This window comes from Saccopteryx bilineata, chromosome 12, assembly GCF_036850765.1.
Source record: "Saccopteryx bilineata isolate mSacBil1 chromosome 12, mSacBil1_pri_phased_curated, whole genome shotgun sequence".
NCBI lineage: Eukaryota > Metazoa > Chordata > Mammalia > Chiroptera > Emballonuridae > Saccopteryx > Saccopteryx bilineata.
In genome coordinates, this window is record NC_089501.1 from 14,022,540 (window position 1) to 14,042,412 (window position 19,873).

Consider the following 19,873-nt stretch of genomic DNA (forward strand, 5'->3'; position numbering starts at 1 on the left):
TCATGTATTTGCATATTTAATGTCATTATTTGAAAATGGTGATTTAAAAAAAATGTACAAATAGGAAAAGACATAGGATGTGGCATTTTGTCAAGGGTTCTTAGTGTATTTTCCCCAGTAGTATTTCCTACGAAGGTCAGCTTCCATAAATAAACCTCACTTTACGTCTCCTTTTTCATTTAGCACTACAAGGTCATGTGACTTCATTGGATGGACACTTTATATTAGTTTTCTTTTCAGTTAGGAATGATTCTCTATAGCACTGTTAGGAAACAGGCCACCCTATTACATAAGGAAAAGGGAAAGGGAAAGAATTGAAAAAAAAAAAGAAATGATGACGTCTGGGACATTGCCTGATAAACCTATAAATGTATCAATCCCACTGAGACATATAAGCTAATGAAACAGATGCATTGGATTCGTAACATTTACACTGACCCCACTGAGAGAGAGAGAGAGAGAGAGAGACAGAGAGAGAGAGAGAGACAGAGAGAGAGAGAGACAGAGAGAGAGAGATTACTCTAGTTCAAAAAGTTTAGCCCTTTTTGGTCCTGCCTACTTAATGATCTGCTATAGAAACTACTTTAGGTGAATAGTCTAGGTGGCCCAACATTCCACATTATCCAGAAATTATCACAGCTCCTTGAAATATCAGGGAGATGTTTGACCAATGGGACTACTGGAAAACCGTCGTGTATTAGCCTTACCACAGCAGTGAATATTCTGGGCAGACCATCAACTTGGAGAGGTGCCATGGGCCACCCCAGTAAGTCACAAGAGAGTCAGAGCCTTCCACTTGTCAGAGGCCAACAAGTGCAGGGGTGTAGGCTACCACAGAGGGATTTTCCAAATATTTGGTGTAGGAGCTGGGAGATGGTAAGACTATGATGTCTTAGAGACTGGAACTTTAAAAATGTTTTATTCTGGCAGGGATTTCCATAGATAGCCAAGGGAAACATGGTATTAATGGGCTTCCATGAAAAAAAAAAGCCAAAATAAAATAACTTCATTCTCTCCATCCTAAATCAAATATGTTCTTCTTCTGTGCACTGTTATTATAAATAAGCTATGAAATTTAAGACCTAGGTAGAAATTTAGGCTTGTGCTTGAATTTCTTTATTTTCTATACAAGAAACTTTTGACAGAAAAGAGAGAAGAGACTAAAGGTTTATCTCTGTCTCCTTTTTTCCTTTCTAAAAAAATTGATTTAGAAGATACATATTCACTCTTATCCCCTGCTCCTCAGAGTTTCAGTATAGAGTGATAGATTCATTCCCAGCTATTTTATTATCATAAGGTAGGTTCAAAAGAGATGGACTTTTATGACTAGATATCACTCATTAAACCTCTCAAAACCTAGCCTTACACTGTGCTCATCAATTAGTCTCTATAGCAGGTCACCATGTAGAAATTACTGTATGAAACAATTTAAGCTTCATGATCTGCTAAGTCATCTTTCTGGAACTTGTGTTGAGCAAGTGTAAGAATACAGGAAGTTCCGAGACAAAAAAAACATTGCATGAAAGTCATGAGAACTGAACTAAGCAGAATCCATCTTCTCTCTTTCTAAATTTTGAGGAATTGGGTGATTTAATGACTCAGATTCCTTCCATGAATAGCACCCAAGTAAGACCAGCTGTAGAAATGAGTCAGTTTCTGGGGTCCTCCTCTGTCTGACTAGTCATATCTGACTCATGCTGGCGCCTGTCTGGGTCTCTGACTTCTCATCAGTAAAATGAGAGGCGAGAGATCATCTCTAAGGTCCCTTCCCATTTCATTGCTTTGATCTGGGAAGTAAACTTTACATCCTTCCCCTTGACTTTAAAATGAACTGCATTAAAGCTTATTTAAATAAAAACAATTTTTTAAGTGATCCTCCAATTTCTCCAATTTAACTGCATTCTTATAAGATGGAAAATTTAAAAATAAGCAATACAACACCATAAACATATTTAATGGAAAAAGTCCAATTTAACTATATATATGGCCTTTGGCTTTATCAACTCAATATTCACTGTTTCATATTTTTCATAGTTTTTATCTAAATGTACAAGATTATAAAAAATCTTACATAGTACGAAAACACCTTGGGAGCAACTTCATTTTTAAGGAAAAATGAGGCCTTGACTATACTGATGCGTTTTTAAGTTACCACTGAACAAAAGATTCCTAGCCAATCTTTAAAATGTGGATGGACATAGAAGTATATGATGATGAAAATAAAATGTAGCAATTATGAAAATTTAATAATCCATTCTAAATGCAGCAATATAAAAATCAATGTAGCCTGACCAGGCAGTGGTGCAGTGGATAGAGCGTCGGACTGGGATGCGGAGGACCCAGGTTCAGGACCCAGAGGTCGCCAGCTTGAGCACAGGCTCATATGGCCTGAGTAAGAAGCTCAGCAGCTTGGCCCCAAGGTCGCTGGCTCGAGCAAGGGGTTACTCGGTCTGCTGTAGCCCCACAATCAAGATACATATGAGAAAGCAATCAATGAACAACTAAGGTGTCGCAACGAAAAACTGGTGATTGATGCTTCTTATCTCTCTCTGTTCTTGTCTGTCTGTCCCCATCTATCCCTCTCTTTGACCTCTGACTCTCTCTCTGTCTCTGTAAAAAAAAAAAATCAATGTAGAGTTTTCCTAGCAGTAAATTAATTAGATTAATTAATACTTTAAAATTCAGTGGATATTTTTATATCAGTTAAAGCATGAAGATTTCTGGATGAGGAACACTTATAGTTTTATATGCCAAGATCAAAATGGTTTTATATTTCACTTCTTTCTTATTGCTAAAAGCCTTTAAATGGTTGAAAGAACAATTCTAAACAAAATTTTAGGTTTTTGCTTGTTCATTTTTTTATTTCTTTCATAGAAAACACCAAATTGCTATGAACTTTAAACCAGAGAATCATGTTGATAACATCTAAATTATATAAAATATTATAAAGTCCATAAACTATAAAATATATCCATTTACATGGAGGTTTTTAAATTTTTTTATTGAATTTATTGAGGTGACATTGGTTAATAAAATGATACAGGTTCCTTGTATATAATTTTATAATCCATCACCTGTATATTGCATTGTGTGCTCAGCACCTCAAGTCAAGTCTCCCTCCATCCTCACTGATCTTCCCTCTACCCTCCTCCACAGCCCCTAACCTCCTTGGCCTCCTGTAATCCCCACACTGCTGTCTGCGTCTATAAGTTGCTTTCATTTTTTTGCTTAATACCTTCACTGTTTTCACGGAGCCCCTCAACCCTCACCCCTCTGACAGCTGTCAGTTTCTTTTTCATATCTATGAGTCTGTTTCTATTTTGTTTGTTAGTTTATTTCATTCATTAGATTACACATATAAGTGAAATCAAATGGTACTTGTTTTTCTCTAATTGACTTATTTCACTTAGCATAATAATCACCAGGTCCATCCATGTTGTCATAAAGGCCATATATGACAAACCCACAACCAGCATCATACTCAACAGACAAAAACTATAAGTGTTTCCCTTAAGATCAGGAACAAGACAAGGATGTTTGCTCCCACCACTCCTATTCAACATAGTATTAGAAGTTCTAACCACAGATAACAGACAAGAAGAAATAAAAGACACTCAAATTGGAAATGAACAAGTAAAGCTGTCATTATTTGCAGATGACATGACACTGTATATAGTCATAAAGATTCCACCAAAAAAGTACTAGAATTGATAAATGAATTCAAAAAAGTAACAACATACAAAATAAATATCTAGAATACACGAAGCCTTTTAAGAGTAAATCAATCTCTCTAGAAAATTTTTCTATCAGAAATTAGTCTAGATAGCTCAACACTTCTATCTGGCAAACCCTCAATTTATAAATATGGTCAAATATATTTTTTATTTATACAAGAAAATGCTGTAGAGATATGCAAAAGGACTTCCAACTTATTCTATAACATAAAAGAAAAAATTGCATTGAAAGTGTATGGTGTGATCTACCTTCTGGAGTTCAAACCAGAATCTGGTGAGGTTAACATTAGATGGAGCCTTCCAATCCAATTGCAAACTAGTGTTCTCTGGAATCAAGGCGTAAGGTTTCTCTGGTGTGTCAAATGTTTCAACAGTGACAGGATGACTCTCAGCACACCACATTTCCTCTGCATGGCAGGCTAGGACCTTTTGTTTAAAAAAAAGAAGAAAAAGAAAAACGCTTAATTTTTTCAAAACCTTGTACTTGAGAAAGGCAATAAAAGTATACAATACCCTCATTGTACCTTTAACACATAAAGTTTTCCACCAGACAGTCCAGTAACAAGGACAGCAAGTGTTCCATTTGGATATTCACTTTGTCTTAGAGGAGTCTCTGGAATTAGGGCCAGATGTGAGATTGCCAACTGATAGCGGACTGACTCCTTAGGTCCATTTGGCTTGTGAGATTCTCTCCAGGATATTACAAGGCTTGTATCTGACTGCACGGTAGTGTTAATGAGCCAAACAGCTTCTGGTACTGAAATAAATAGCAACACATGACAAGGGATGTTGCAACAGCACTGGAAGATGGAAAGAAGTAATGGGGTCTTGATTGAGGAATAGTCATATCATGTGAGCAGAATGAATGACAGATGTTCCAAAGGAAAGCCAGCCTCTTATATAATGGTTCGTTAACAGGCTGCCTGAAAGGCTCTCGCTTATTTTTGCCTAATGACTAAATCATTCTCTGACTCTAGCTTCAGGATTTGGCCAATGATGATGAATAACCAAATTGGGGTGAGTTTTGTGAATGTCATTAGAGACATCTGAAAGGAATGGCATCACCTCATAACAGTCACCACTTCTAAGAACAACTTTAGTTTCTAGATCTATTTTCTTTAAATTAATGATATTATATTACTTTCAATCTCAGTGGCCTCAGCAAAATTCACATAGAAAAAAGGCTTGATTTTGCTGTCTCACCACGTGTGCAAAGACCTATGAAAATATGGAAAGAGGGTGACACTGTGTGGTGAGACCAAAGAATGCGTTTCCTGGTCAAACCATTGACTCGGATGCTTCAGCTTCTAGTTGCTTTTCATTTTGATGGAATATTATTTATCATCTTCTGCTGCTAGAGCAAAAATCAGTTCGTCAAAATATTTTTCAATCAATACATTTTCTTCTTAAGCTTTAAGAAAACTCACATAGTAAAGATTATTTCATTTAGGTAACAAACATAGACATACACATCACATATATCACAAAATTCCATCCCAGCAACCTACACCAAGCCCATAACTCACCTCCACTTTTAGTTTTGCCCCAAATCTCTTTTCCCAGAGGTAACCGTTCCAAAGGATCTGAATAATAATTCTTTACAGCTATCTGTATCATATATGTTGAAAATGGTTGTAAACCTTCAATAAGGGCTATACTCTCCTGAAATTCCTGTAATTAATTTTAAAAAGTCAATATGTGATTTTAACTTTTTGTACAAATGGGGAGGAATTATTTAATCTAAAAGAGAGAAAAATTAAAAGACTCAAAAAAGTTTATTTTTGAATCTTAGATCATGAATGACCATATTCATTGCTCTAATCTGCCCAGCCTGAGTTATTTAATATTTACAAGAATAAATGTTAAATGACTGACAACCTTCAGTCAAATTTGTGACATACTGATTTCACATGGAAGCTAGATTCCCAGAGGAGTCCGCTCTTTCAATAGCATTGCATTAGAAATTCAGCAAGATCGTGTTGGAAGGATTTGACACATACACGAATATAGTAGACTAAGTAGAGAATTAAGCTACATTATCTCGCCATTCTTAGAAATAAAGTTTAAGAAAGGAGACTTTCTTTATACCCGTAGTTCTCAACTTGGGTTGTACTTGGAATCGTCTGGGAGATTTTAAGGAGATACTGATTACTGGATCCCCCCTACCCCCAGAGATTCTGGCTGAATTTGTCTGAGGTGACACCTGGACCCAGAGATGTTAAAAGCTCCAGTACGCACAGGTTGAGAACCACTGCCTTTCATGTATATTAACCAATGTGAAGACAATAAGATAGATTTGTTTTAATAGAAACATCCAATGCCACAGCCCAATGCTGGTAAGCCAAATGATTCAATCTGCTTCTGAAACAATTTACTTCAGAAATGTGTAAAGTGGTCCCGGCCATTTGCTCAGTAGATAGAGCCTTGGCCCGGCATATGGAGTCCCAGGTTCAATTCCCCATTAGGGCACACAGGAGAAGCAACCATTTGCTTCTTCTCCCTCCTCCCCCTTCTCTCCCTGTTCGTCTCCTGTAGACATTGGCTCAATTGGTTCAAGCATTGGCCTGGGCACTGAGGACAGCTTGGTTGGATCGAACACGTCAGCCTACATTCTAAAAATAGTTTGATTTGAGCATTGGCCCCAGACAGGGATTGCTAGGTGGATCCTGGTTGGGATGTATGCAGGAGTCTGTCTCTCTATCTCTCTTCCTATCACATAAATAAATAAATAAATAAATAAATAAATAAATAAATAAATAAATAAATGTGTGAAGAGCCTGCCCAGCGGTGGTGCAGCAGGTAAAGCGTTTGCCTGAAATACTGAGGCCACTGGTTTGAAACCCCAGGCTTGGCCAGTCAAGGAACACAGGAGAAGCAACTACTATGAGTTGATGCTTCCCACTTCAACCTCTCACCCCTTCTCTTTCTCTCTTTCCTGACTTCTAAAAAAAATAAAAATAAATGTGTAAAGAAGGTTAGACAAAAATAAAAATAGACAAAATAAAGGCAGTAACAAGAATCAGCTGTACTTCCTGGCAAAGTATGCAGTGCTTAACCCCAAATCGGTGATGGTCAGTTTCACCTTTCAACTTGGTTAAATAATTAGCACAAAGCAAAATATTGCATACATATGATTTCATCATAAGGACAACTAAAACACCAATGCCTACAGTGGAACAAATTATGCCAATTCATTTATTCATTCAAGAAATAGTGGATGCCTATACAATGCCAAGTACTAGCCTAGGTGCTAAAAAATACAATACTAAATCAAAGCATAGTCCCTCTACAATGACACATTTCACAATATATAGGAAATAACAAAAAATACAACATACAAACATTTATATTAGATATATGCTATGGAGGAGAGAGTTATATGGCAATTTTCTTTCAGCCTGATTCATTTCTTACACCTCAATCTGCAGACTGCAGAAGAGGCCAAAAACAAGTCTGTATCACTCTCAGGGGATAATTAGATAATCGGAGATGGCAACAAACCCAGTTCTTTCAGGACACTCAGTAAACTGTTGCTGTGGCGACCTACCAGCTGGTCAGTTAACATATGTCCTTGAAGCTTAACTTACTACCAGAAAAAAAGACAAGAACACAATGTTTTGATGAACCAGCTATTATAGCACATTTGCATCATAGCACATTTCAGAAAATGATACAGAAAATATTGTGACTGAGAATTTCATATCAAAAAGAGGCATCTTGTGAAGAAATGAAGACCACCAACTCCAATCTTACCAGCATTCTGTAACTTGGTTCAGGGCTGTTTTTTCCACCATTAATTTCTCTGTAGTAAACCAGGTATGTTGGCGTAGGGCTGATGATGCCGTACCACGTGAGATTGGTCCTGGACAGCGGTAAACCGATTGTGAGGCTGGTGTTAGTGGTGTTAAGTATAGTTGGCTCAGCAATATCTGAAGCTAAAGACAGAAATGCTTTATCTAAAATAAAAGAAAAAAAGTTAAATATATATATGCACATACATGTATAAAAGAGAAGCAAAAGATTTAGTTAATATTGAGGGTAATATAATCTTCTATTTTTTTTAATTTAACTTATAAGGCATAATGTATTGAAGTGCTGCAAATGTTATTCAGGACAGAAAGACAAATTCTTTTCCCATACATCTTGAACATGTTACATGCTTAGAAAAACTGAGCAGGATAAATGGTAATTGCTTAATGTTTCCAGCAGATGGAGGTAAAGTACCCTTAATAATGTACGTCCTGGACAGTTGCAAAATAAAGTTGACTCTTGTTTCATTTTGAAGGAAATAATGAGAACATTATATTAGTCATATTTTTAAATTAACTCCAATTATAAAACTCATTCTAGCTTTAGAACTTTTCTTCTTAGACATGTGCATATATGTGTGTGTCTATTCAACTTCAAACAGATATTGCATGGACTTTTAAAATACCTTAAATTTCTCAAGGAGGAAAATGAATTTTTTTAACCAAAATGTGCACTCAGTTGATTTATAAAGTCTTCCATTTTAAAAAATATTTTATAATTTACATATTTTATAAGTGAATACATTCAAGCGTAAATTGATTTTGTTTCATTCATTTCTGTCCCTCTCTAGTGGGGAATTATACTTAGGTTAAAATGATATATGTACCTTAAGAGCAGAGAGAACTTGAGAAAAAACTCAAAAACCACTTTAGGTTTGACTCATAAGTTTATGTAATGTTTTTATTTTTGATTGGTTGGTTTTCAGATCTCAAACATTCTGTGTGTGTGTGTGTGTGTGTGTGTGTGTGTGTATGAGAGAAAGAGAGAGAGAGAGAAAGAGAGAGGGACAGATAGGGACAGACAGACAGGAAGGGAGAGAGATGTGAAGCATCAATTCTTTGTTGCGTCACCTTAGTTATTCATTGACTACTTTCTCATAGGTGCCCTGACAGGGGCGAGGGGCGGCTACAGCAGAGCGAGTGACTCCTTGCTCAAGCCAATGACCTTGGGCTCAAGCCAGTGAGCCTGGGCTTCAAGCCAGAGACCTTTGGGCTCAAGCCAGTGACCATGGGGTCATGTCTATGATTCTACACTCAAGTCAGTGACCCTGCACTCAAGCTGAATGAGTCCGTGCTGAAGCTAGCAACCTTGGGGTTTTGAACCTGGGTCCTCCAGGTTCCAATATGACACTGTATCCACTGTACCATGACCTGGCTAGGCTCAAACATTTTTTTATTATGACATGCAATAGTAAATATATAGTCAGTTCTTCCCATAATGTGGCATATGCATTCCTTTTTTTTTTTTTTTTTTTTTTGTATTTTTTTTCTTGAAGCTGGAAACGGAGAGAGACAGTCTGACAGACTCCCGCATGCGCCCGACTGGGATCCACCCGGCACGCCCACCAGGGGCGACGCTCTGCCCACGAGGGAGCGATGCTCTGCCCCTCCGGGGCGTCGCTCTGCCGCGACCAGAGCCACTCTAGCGCTTGGGGCAACGGCCAAGGAGCCATCCCCAGCGCCCGGGCCATCTTTGCTCCAATGGAGCCTCTGCTGCGGGAGGGGAAGAGAGAGACAGAGAAGAAGGAGAGGGGGGTGGAGAAGCAGATGGGCGCCTCTCCTATGCGCCCTGGCTGGGAATTGAACCCGGGTCCTCCACATGCCAGGCCGATGCTCTACCGCTGAGCCAACCGGCCAGGGCCGGCATATGCATTCTTAAAGGTGATTGCATTATATAAAATTGCACAACAGAATCCACAGGGTTTATGGTGGAAATAGAGTTAGGGGCACAATAATAACATCCTAAATTCAAGTTCAAAATCAACTCTAGAATTAACAAATGAAGGAAAATGAGGCTTCATGAGTGGCACACTTTTTAAAAGATCAAAAAAAGGAACTTAATATTTTAAAATAGTAGCATAAATTTACACATGTTAAATGGTTGAAGTACATAATACTATTCTAAATAGCACTTTATCTTTAAAAAAAAAAGACCTCAAATTTTATACAATACTTTGTGAGAATATTGGGAGTCTAAAATATCATCAGGGAAGAAAAAAGACAGAAAAGGAAACTTTGGGGACTGAGAAGAGAAAGAGCAGCAGGGAGAGGACGACAGGACAAGCGTTTCCCAAGTCTCCCGTCGCCTGCCAGGCCCGAGCCCTTTACACACATGGAAAGGAATCGTGATTCAAGGCAAACAGCAATCACAGCAAACACCAAATCCTGGCAGTGTGGAGCAATGGTAAGAACACACAAAAAAGGAGCTGGAGAAACAGCCTGGAGAAGGAGACATATGAGACTTTTCTGCCCCCGACTGGAAGAACAGGTGGATTGAGACTGAGACTTCAGTATTACCTGGAAAAGGCTGCAGCGCCGAACTGTAAGCCAGGATCCGCTCGCTCCACAGGGCCCACACCTGGGAGGGGATGGCCCCATGGCTTTTCCTGGCCTGATAAATCTGTGTGCTGTCCTTTGCTGTGGAGATCCAATAGAGAAATTCCCTGTCCACGGTTAAGCTAATGATTGTCTTTCCTATTCATGAAAAACATAAAATAAAAAATAGATCATATGTTTTCAACTGCAAACAACACATGAAATCCTTTTTCTATATCCTGTTAAAGTTTGAGTCTTATTATTTCAATACAGGAAAATAACACTTCTTTTATGTCCTTAGGCTCAGGATTTCACATGTATGTTCTCCTTTAAGCTCCACAGTAAGCCATAAAGTAAATACTATTATTATTAGCCTTACATGGTAGAAGTAGAAACTGAGGCTTGGACAAATTAAACGATGTCAAGGCCACAAGGTCAGTAAAGGGCAGAGCCAGGATTTACAAGTTACCTATGTGACTCCAAGCAAACTCTGCCTCTCTGAAGGGAGGCATTAGATGACTGGCCAAAGTCGCAGTGCCTTGCTCAGTATTTTTATCAATGATTTGAAATGAATGCACAGTAAACATATTTATAAAATTTGCAGATAATATACAATTCTCACTGTTACTAGTATATTCTGTCACTGACCTTTAGAACAAAAAAATATCACAACAGAATCAAGAAATGGATCGAAATTTAACAGGAACAAATGTAACATTCTACATTCACCTTTCAAAGCAACTCTAGAAATAACAAATGAAAGAAATCTGGCTTAATAATTTAACATGGAAGTTAACATGAAAAAGACTATTGGTTTTCAAATGGCAGGCGGTCCAGTGGCCTAATCCACTTTTAGCTGCAGTAGGTGGCCTGGAAAGTCAGAGGCCTTCTGCACTGGCCAGAACACATTGAGAGTATGGGGACTCATTCTGGGGGTGAAATTGAAGAGGATATTAATTAGCTGAGGTAAAACCACAGGAGGGTGACTGGGGCAAAGGAAGATCTAGAAGCCACATCACCTGAGTAGTTACAGATACTTGAATTTTCCTCTAAAGGAAATGCTTAGGATGGACTAAGACAGCTATCTTTACATAGTTAAATGGCTCTTACCTACAAGGTGATTGATTTATTTCCTGTAAATATAGAGATCAGAGCTCAGATTAATAAATGGGAGGAACAGGGAGAAGAATTTGGCGAATTTAAGAAGAAAAATATCGAATATTCAGAATCTGCAAAAAAATTAAACAGACTTTCTTAGAAAGTAGTAATTTTTTTTTTATAAACAGGTATTCGGTCGAGACTGTTTTTTGTTTGGTTTTGTTTTGTTTTTGTATTTTTCTGAAGCTGGAAACAGGGAGAGACAGTCAGACAGACTCCTGCATGCGCCCGACCGGGATCCACCCAGCACACCCACCAGGGGCGAGGCTCTGCCCACCAGGGGGCGATGCTCTGCCCCTCCGGGGCGTCGCTCTGCTGAGACCAGAGCCACTCTAGCGCCTGGGGCAGAGGCCAAGGAGCCATCCCCAGCGCCCGGGCCATCTTTGCTCCAATGGAGCCTCGGCTGCGGGAGGGGAAGAGAGAGACAGAGAGGAAGGAGGGAGGGGGTGGAGAAGCAAATGGGCGCTTCTCCTATGTGCCCTGGCCGGGAATCGAACCCGGGTCCCCCGCACGCCAGGCCGACGCTCTACCGCTGAGCCAACCAGCCAGGGCCCCGAGACTGTTTTTATAGGGGGATTTTTTCCAGTATCATGTCAGCTAAATGATCTGTAAAGTTATTCTAATTTTTAAATTTTAGAATTAGGGATTTCAATTATGGATTCACAAGTTCCATACCTGTAAGATAATGCCCATTAGATAATTCTTAAGCATCAGAAGTTAAAGAAAAATTATTCTGACACTTGTTAAAATTCTAAAGAAGCCCTGGCCGGTTGGCTCAGTGGTAGAGCGTGGGCCTGGCATGCTGGAGTCCCGGGTTCGATTCCCAGCCGGGGCACACAGGAGCACCCATCTGCTTCTCCACCCCTCCCCCTCTCCTTCCTCTCTGTCTCTCTCTTCCCCTCCCGCAGCCAAGGCTCCATTGGAACAAAGTTGGCCCGGGTGCTGAGGATGGCTCTGTGGCCTCCGCCTCAGGCACTAGAATGGCTCTGGTTGCAACAGAGTGATGCCCCAGATGGGCAGAGCATTGCCCCCTGGTGGGCGTGCCGGGTGGTTCCTGGTCAGGCACATGCCAGGAGTCTGTCTGACTGCCTCCCCATTTCCAACTTCGGAAGAATGCAAAAAAAAAAAAAAAAGATTCTAAGGAAGACCTTAGCTAAGACTATTGCAATACTGTAGGGGGAGATATAATATGGGAAAGAGATGTGCTCAACTCTGAATACAATAGTGAGTGTTGAAGATTAATAGCCAACATGCACAATGAGAGGGTCAGTGGATAAAAAGTTATTAAGAGGAGACATTGAGAGTGAGGGGATTCTTGCTAAACTGGTCTAATAAAATTCTTGCAAAAGGCAAGCGAAGAACATGAACGGTTTGGTATTAAGAGCTTAATCAGCTATCAAAGGTGGGGGAGAGTCTCTCTAAACTGACTTAGCAGGATTCTTGCTAAAACAGGACTCAGCAAGGAAGGACATGAAGGGCTAAGGTCCAGGCCTAGTTGAGAAGAGGACTCAGAGGAGCCTAACTAAAGTCTGATTAAGAAAAGAGTCCTTGTCACAGATTCAACAAAAACAAGTCATTTTCTTAATAAGAGAAGTTTAAAACATTATCTTTACTTTTAAGACCATTGAGAGTACATCAGAATTGTTTCTAAAACATTCTGGGTGACATGTCAACAAAACCATATGTGCAGGTGTAACTTCTTACAAACACACACACACACGCACACACACACACATTTGCAATTTTAAAACTTTACTATATAAATCAGCAATGCCCAACAGCACTTTTGATTATGGAAAGATTTTATATCAAACCCACCCAATAGCCATTAGCCACTTGTGACTTCTGAGAACTTAAAATGTGGCAAATATGACTGTGGAATTAAATTTTTAATTTTATCTGTTTTAATTAATTTAAACTTAAACTACCATATGTGACAAGCACATGGCATATTGGACAGAGAGAAATAGATACTTAAGGATATCTGGGGGAATTTAGAATGTATATTTTTTCTGTTACAATTTCTTTTAATTTAGGAGACTTCCAAATTGCTTTAGACTTCCAAATATTTCCTCCACAAATATGTGAATTTCAACAGATAGACTGCCAAGTATTTACCAACTTCTGCTGAATGTGGAGTCAATGGAATCATCAAAGCTGAAATAAAATAGGGTACTAGAAGTAAGATAATGAAGGCTGTAATATGGCCCAATTTCAAACTCAAGCTCATTTACTAATTGTAGCCCTTAGGCTTAGAACAAGTTACCTCACCTTTCTCAGCCTCAGTTTTTTCATCTGCAAAATAAGGATACAAGTACCTACACTTCACCAGGCTGTTGTGAACATTAAATAAGATAATGCATTTAGTAGCATGCTTAAAATATATAGGTAAGTACAATAAATTTTAGCTCCACCATTAATTATAAAATAGCCAAAATATCCCCACCAGAAAATTATGTGGATGCCTATATACAATTTGCCTGGAAACAACTTGACTGAATTCTACAAAAGCATTTGGCATGGTCCAGAGTAAATACCATGTGTATATTCTTTTGACTATTTGTGGAATGTCAGTCATTTTTAATGGGACAGGAGGACCTACCATTGCTAATGAAGATCTGTGTACACACATGGTGTCTTACCAAGCAGAGCAGGCATTGTGATCGCTTGCCAACACTGGCATCCTTCCAGATCCATGGCCCAGATCTCTTGCCCTTTGACAAAGTATATCTGTGGTTTCTTTAGGTGAGAGGTATCAATAGTCATTGTCCCACTTAACTCGAATTCAGTCACACTGCAAGAACATTGGCTCCTTCCATTTGAATGGTTTGTGGCTGTGGGTTGCAGAATGCGGTGCAAGGTCTGGTTGATAATACTGTAGTAGAACATCTGAGAGCCCAAATCGAAAACTTCTGTCCAATACAGGCGACTATTGGGGAGAAAAATGCCCTCCAACTTATTGAGTAAGACATATCATTTCAAATGTCAGTTTCTTATGAGTTTCAATCATCTCTAATTTTGGGGGGACAAATGCAGCTTTTGGAGAAAATATGTCTGAGTGTCCAATAACCTTCTTCTGAAATGGAGGAGGTTGTAAAAAATCTAGTTTGTAGCATTTTCCAATGATTTCTCAATCAATGTATTTATAACTAAAAACTTGAACTATAATGACCATAGGCACTGTATTACGTGGCTCATGAATGATTGTAAGTATGATATATATTTCAAGTTTTCATCAACACCCATTTCTACTCCACTCCTCTCAATTTTGTTTCTGCTTCTTAATATTTATTAACAATTGAGTTTCAAGATAGACTATACTCATGCTTTTAGCACAAACAAAATATATCTTTCCAGCCTGAGAAACTGCCACTCAGTTGGTACATGGAGGCCTCAAAACTCACCAATTAAAGATGGATGAGCCCAAAATAGCTTTTACTGTGTAAGATATACTGTTCATCTACCTCCTGCTTACATTCTGCCATTGTCTCAGTCCCCTTCTTGTCATTACCAACTAAGGATATTATTAAATTCACTGATATAAAAATCTGCTTCGGTTTTCTGCTGATAATTAACCTAACTTTAGGTTAGTTAAAGTGTCAGTATGGATTCAGTATACATATTTGTGGTTGTGCAGTCATAATTTATATGTAGAATTACTTACTAGAAGTCAATGTAGTGAAGAACCCTAAGCAACTTATTTTCTCATCATTGACTTCTAATATTGAACCAAAGATATTATATTAAATATGTCTCTGTAGATCATCACAATAGAAACATATACACTTCACATACCTTAAAAGAGGATACACAAAAAAAGAGATTATTGTTGAATTTCTGTTGCAAATTTTCAGCTTCCTAGGATATTTCACCTTGTGTTCAAGATCAACATCAAATATTTGCACTCCATTTTGTGATTCTTTCAGCACAAAGTAGAGGTGCCTTGAAATCCAGTCAGTTGCAATAATTGTGATATCAAAAACCAGTGCATCGCGTAAGATCTCAAAGCAAGTAGAAAACACAGCTGAGAAGATAGTGGTCATGTTTTTCAAATTTGAGGACTTTTCTATAACCACTTATATTACTCATTCACTACATTTCTCTTTTGTAATCCCAAAGCTCAGTAACTGGATTGTGTGCCATTGTAACATTGGTCTTTTTCTCACATTGTGTATTTTCTTTGGGTGATTTCACCTACTATGGCTTCAATTGTTATCCGTAAGCCTGTGCAACAAATACATATCTTCAGGCAAGATTCCTCACTGAGTTACTGATTCAAATATTAAACTGCCTATTAAACATATCTGAATAATCGCAGGAAACAGAATTTATCACTGTGTCCAAATCTCCTTTTCTTCTGCATTTTTTTTTTATTTCCAACACTTGTCTGAGGATCAATCCCATCAAATGCAGTTCATCTTTGACTTTTCCCTCCCATTATTAACCACATGAGTTGGTCTTTTTTTTTTTTTTTTGGTCTTATTTAAAATATCTCCCCAATTTGTTCTCTTCTTTCTCACCTCAATGACTCTCATTTCCTGCCTGTCCTCTCTGAATGTCTGTGATGGCCTAACGGTCTCAGACTTAACCTTCTCTAAGTCATTATTCACATCACCAACATAGAGGTCTTTCTAAAACACAAGTTGATCATGTTAATGACCCACTGAATTGATTAACATTGGACTCTTTCGTGCAGGAAAGGAGGCCCATTATGTGCAGGCTGTCAGCCTGTCCAGTTTTCCCACCTGCCTTTCATTCTGTCTTCACCTGCATCTCCATCCCAAGCTCCCCCGATTTACAGCTCCCTGAACACGCTGTGGTTCTCATTTTCCTGATTTCGCACTTGCTGCTTCCTCAGCTTTTCTCCACCTCCTCCTGGTTCATTTTCTTTGTACCCAAGATGTCTTTCCATCCTACTGCAACCATCACTACTCCTACTTGGACTGAGCATCCATTCTCTGTGATTCTGTGGCATCTGGCCCTCCACACAGCTCTTACACTGTGTTCTGCCTGCCTTCTCTGCTGGCTAACATTCAGTGAATGCCTACCACATGCCAGGCATTGTGCTAAGTGCCTTACATATGTTATCTCATTTGGTCTTCACAGGAACACTACGATGAAGTACTATATAACCATAGTGGTTAAATAACTTGTGGATGGTCACCGATCAAGTAAGTGGTGGAGTCTGAATTAAAGTCTAAGCTGTCAGATCCCAAAGCTCACTTCTTACTCACCATGCAGTACTGTCTTCCTGGTGTTAGACCAATACTAGACTGGGTTTGTTTGAGGGCTGTGATTTTTCTATTTCACTTCTATTCCAGGAATTACCACATTGCCCTAAACCAAACAACTGTTTGCTAAATTAATCCGGAATGATATTTGCACAAAACCTGATCTGAATTCATCTGTGACTAAATAGTTAGACAGCATCTGTCCTTTTCAACCATTCTAATTTTAATGACTCAACCACAGGCCAGTCATTTTACTTACAGGGTAGTGTGATATGCAAATGCTCTACTTCCTTTCACAACTCTACTGAAAATGTTCTTAATAGCAACCATGATAGTTAACATACTTCCTTCCTTTCAAAAGAATTACACAAGACACATACCTCAGAGCTAGACTGATTGTGCATGTTCAGAAGGAAGAGTGAGTGTCCTTGAGCATAATACCCCATTGCATTATCAGCTGTGTAGCCCATGGCACTGACAGCTCCTTCTGCTGAAAACATCCACACAACTCGATTCTGGTCCATATCTAACAAAACAATCTTGTTGCCAGAAAATGTTATGAGGTATGGAAATGGGTTGATCTCTGAAAACAAAAAACAAGTAGGTAATAGGTATGAGAAAAATAACTTCAGTTTCCCCAAATCCTTGAATTATTAGGTTGTTCTGAAATCCATAGGTTTCCTTTGGGTTCATACCATTCCTAGTGGAGACAAGCTAAGGTGCTTTAAGCCTAAGTTTATTTGAGCATATTTGATGATGATAAAAACTGATTACTTTATTTGACTTTAACTTCAGCTCAGAAACTGTGCTTATATCCCTGAGAATACCAAGAGTTAAACACTTTTTTAAAACACTAATTGTCATGTAGACAGGTTTTAGATACCTGATGTTTGGGACTTTACCAAGTCAGAAAATGGTCCAGGTCCTTTAGATGTGAAGACTCGAACCTAAAGAAAGAAAAAAAAATACAAAAATTCTATTTGACATTAAAATTATTTTCGGTGACAATAATTAAGTTCTTTTTTGTTGTTGTTAAGTGAGAGGTGAGGAGGTGGAGAGGCAGACTGAGCTATGGCTGTGGGAAGGAAAGAGAAGGGGGGAGAGGGAGGGGTGGTGAAGTAGATGGTCACTTCTCCCGTGTGCCCTGACCAGGAGTTCCACATACCCAGCCAATGTTCAACTGCTGAGCCAACCAACCAGGGCTAATAATTAAGTTCTGAAATTAATAAATTATCAAGTGTTTCATTTCACACTCCTAATACACATTATTAAATGTTTCAAATAGTTCATTACATCTGAGTATATAGCAATAAATCACTAAGAGAAAAAATATTGCCCTATACTCATGTTAATGGGTTTTCTTGTCTAGAAAAGCACAAAGAAATGGAACAAATATCTATTGCAAAAAAATTTTTTAATTTCTAAAAAATGTGTTGTTACTTCCAAAATTAAGTTATAAAAATTAAGTTACATAGAACATTTAACAGAAATAAATTATACGGGTTATGGTAAAATTTCACTTATCTTGAATTCAACAACTAGAAATTTTAAATTAATATTTGTACTTTTAAAAAGAAGATTTATAAAAAGGAAATAATTAAACTTTATATTTAAAAATGAATTATGACATTTCAAATAAATTTAACATATATTATCTATTATGATCCACACAACTACTAAGAGTATAAACTGAACAAGGATCATAGTTAAGGTAAGTAACTCATCTATAATGACACGTTTCAAATTGGCAGAATAACCAAGTCTCCTGAGGTCTATATAATTTCCTTCCACTGTGCCATGCTGCAGCCTAACAGCAAAGTCTTTATTAGATGTGTTTTATTATGTAATAAATCATTTCAATTTCCAAATTTTGAATATGGACAATAGTCTATAAAAAATTGACATTTTATAATGTGAAAAGATAGATGCTCAACTGTTTTCTCAATCAATAAAACATTGAATTATTTTTATTATACTCCTAGTATTAAATACATTTTATTATATCTATGTATTACTACCTGTATATGATATGGACATATCATGGGGCACATAGATATCAAGCAGGCTTTACTTTTGCCCAGAAGCCAAGTAAATGAAACTTGTGCACATTCACACACATCACTTTGCACAGTCCTGTGGTGACTTATATTTGAAACTGTATATACATATAGACAGATACATTGAACCAGAATATTTATTTGACTGGAAATATATAATTCTTAGAAAATAGGAATATGCATCATCTTTAACTTTTATGTACAATTTGTTTGATTATTAAATGTAGTCCTAATATAGTACCAAAATAATTATTCAATTAGAATTTTACAAAAGGAAAAAAGATGCTTAGGAAACTCAAATCTCTAAAACACTCTCAAAACATTATGTCCCTCCCCCCCAAAATAAAAACTATTTCTAAATATATACAACATTGTCATCAATCTGGTATTTAGGGAAGACATAAAAATTGTCAGCCATCCATCTTTTTTTTTCCCAGTGAGAGGAGAAAAGGCAGAGACAGACCCCCCCATGTGTCCCGACCGGGATTCACCCCAGCAAGCCCTCTAGGAGGTGATACTCTGCCCAACTGGGGTGTTTCTCTGTTGCTCAGCAACCGAGCTTTCCTTAGCACCTGAGGTGAAGGCCATGGAGCCATCCTCAGCACCTGGGGCCAACTCACTCCAATCAAGCCATGGCTGCAGGAGGGGAAGAAAGAGAGAGAAGTGAGAGGGGTGGGGTGGGGAAGCAGAGATTCCCTCTGTGCCCTGACTGGGAATCGAACCCGAGACATCCACACACTGCGCCGCTGCTCTACCACTGAGCCAACCAGCCAGGGCCCAAGCCATCTCTCTTAAGTGGAAGACTATTTCATAGGGAACCTAAAATGTAAGAATGGGGTAGCAGTAGCTTTTTTCTTGATCTTGATTCTCTTTGCCTTTCTTCTTTATCAGCAGCCACGTGCTAACTGTGAGATGTCAACTATCCAGACCCTCAATTTTTGTTTCCATTGGTAGCTCCATGTCAGGGCATCCAAATGACTCATAGCAGTGATGTGATATGATGGAAAGGACTCCGCAAGTTGGACTGTAGAAGACCACTTCCTAGCCATGCAGCTTTTGTAATTCATTGATACACCTAGAGACATGGCCTTTTCTTTCCCCCAAAAAAGGATGAGTACCAAATGAGATAATAAACATAAAAGTAACTACCAAGGTAATGGCCTATGGTGGTTGCATCAAAAATAATGGTTTTTCTGAATCTGACAGCAAGAAAGTTATCAAGATGTCCTTTTCCCTCCTTTTTGTACCTTTGCCGTCCACTTGACCTGTCATCACAGTGTACCTCACATTATTGACAGAGTGGCAGAATTCTTAACCTAGTCTCTTAATCAACATTCTTGTGTACTATT

At 38.3% G+C, this 19,873-nt stretch overlaps 1 protein-coding gene across 2 annotated transcripts in view; it reads right to left on the minus strand.

Annotated features, from left to right (window-relative positions):
* The window catches only part of ROS1 (ROS proto-oncogene 1, receptor tyrosine kinase), a 125,425-nt gene that overhangs the window by 41,884 nt on the left and 63,668 nt on the right, over nucleotides 1-19,873 (minus strand). For both annotated transcript variants that reach the window (XM_066247903.1, XM_066247904.1), the window contains exons 23-31: nucleotides 17,351-17,414; nucleotides 16,848-17,050; nucleotides 15,032-15,237; nucleotides 13,879-14,165; nucleotides 10,061-10,237; nucleotides 7,488-7,690; nucleotides 5,261-5,405; nucleotides 4,259-4,491; nucleotides 3,984-4,160 (exon numbers count right to left, since the gene is read on the minus strand). In XM_066247903.1, coding sequence (XP_066104000.1) covers nucleotides 3,984-4,160; nucleotides 4,259-4,491; nucleotides 5,261-5,405; nucleotides 7,488-7,690; nucleotides 10,061-10,237; nucleotides 13,879-14,165; nucleotides 15,032-15,237; nucleotides 16,848-17,050; nucleotides 17,351-17,414 — 1,695 coding nt within the window. The remainder of the gene's footprint in view (nucleotides 1-3,983; nucleotides 4,161-4,258; nucleotides 4,492-5,260; nucleotides 5,406-7,487; nucleotides 7,691-10,060; nucleotides 10,238-13,878; nucleotides 14,166-15,031; nucleotides 15,238-16,847; nucleotides 17,051-17,350; nucleotides 17,415-19,873) is intronic.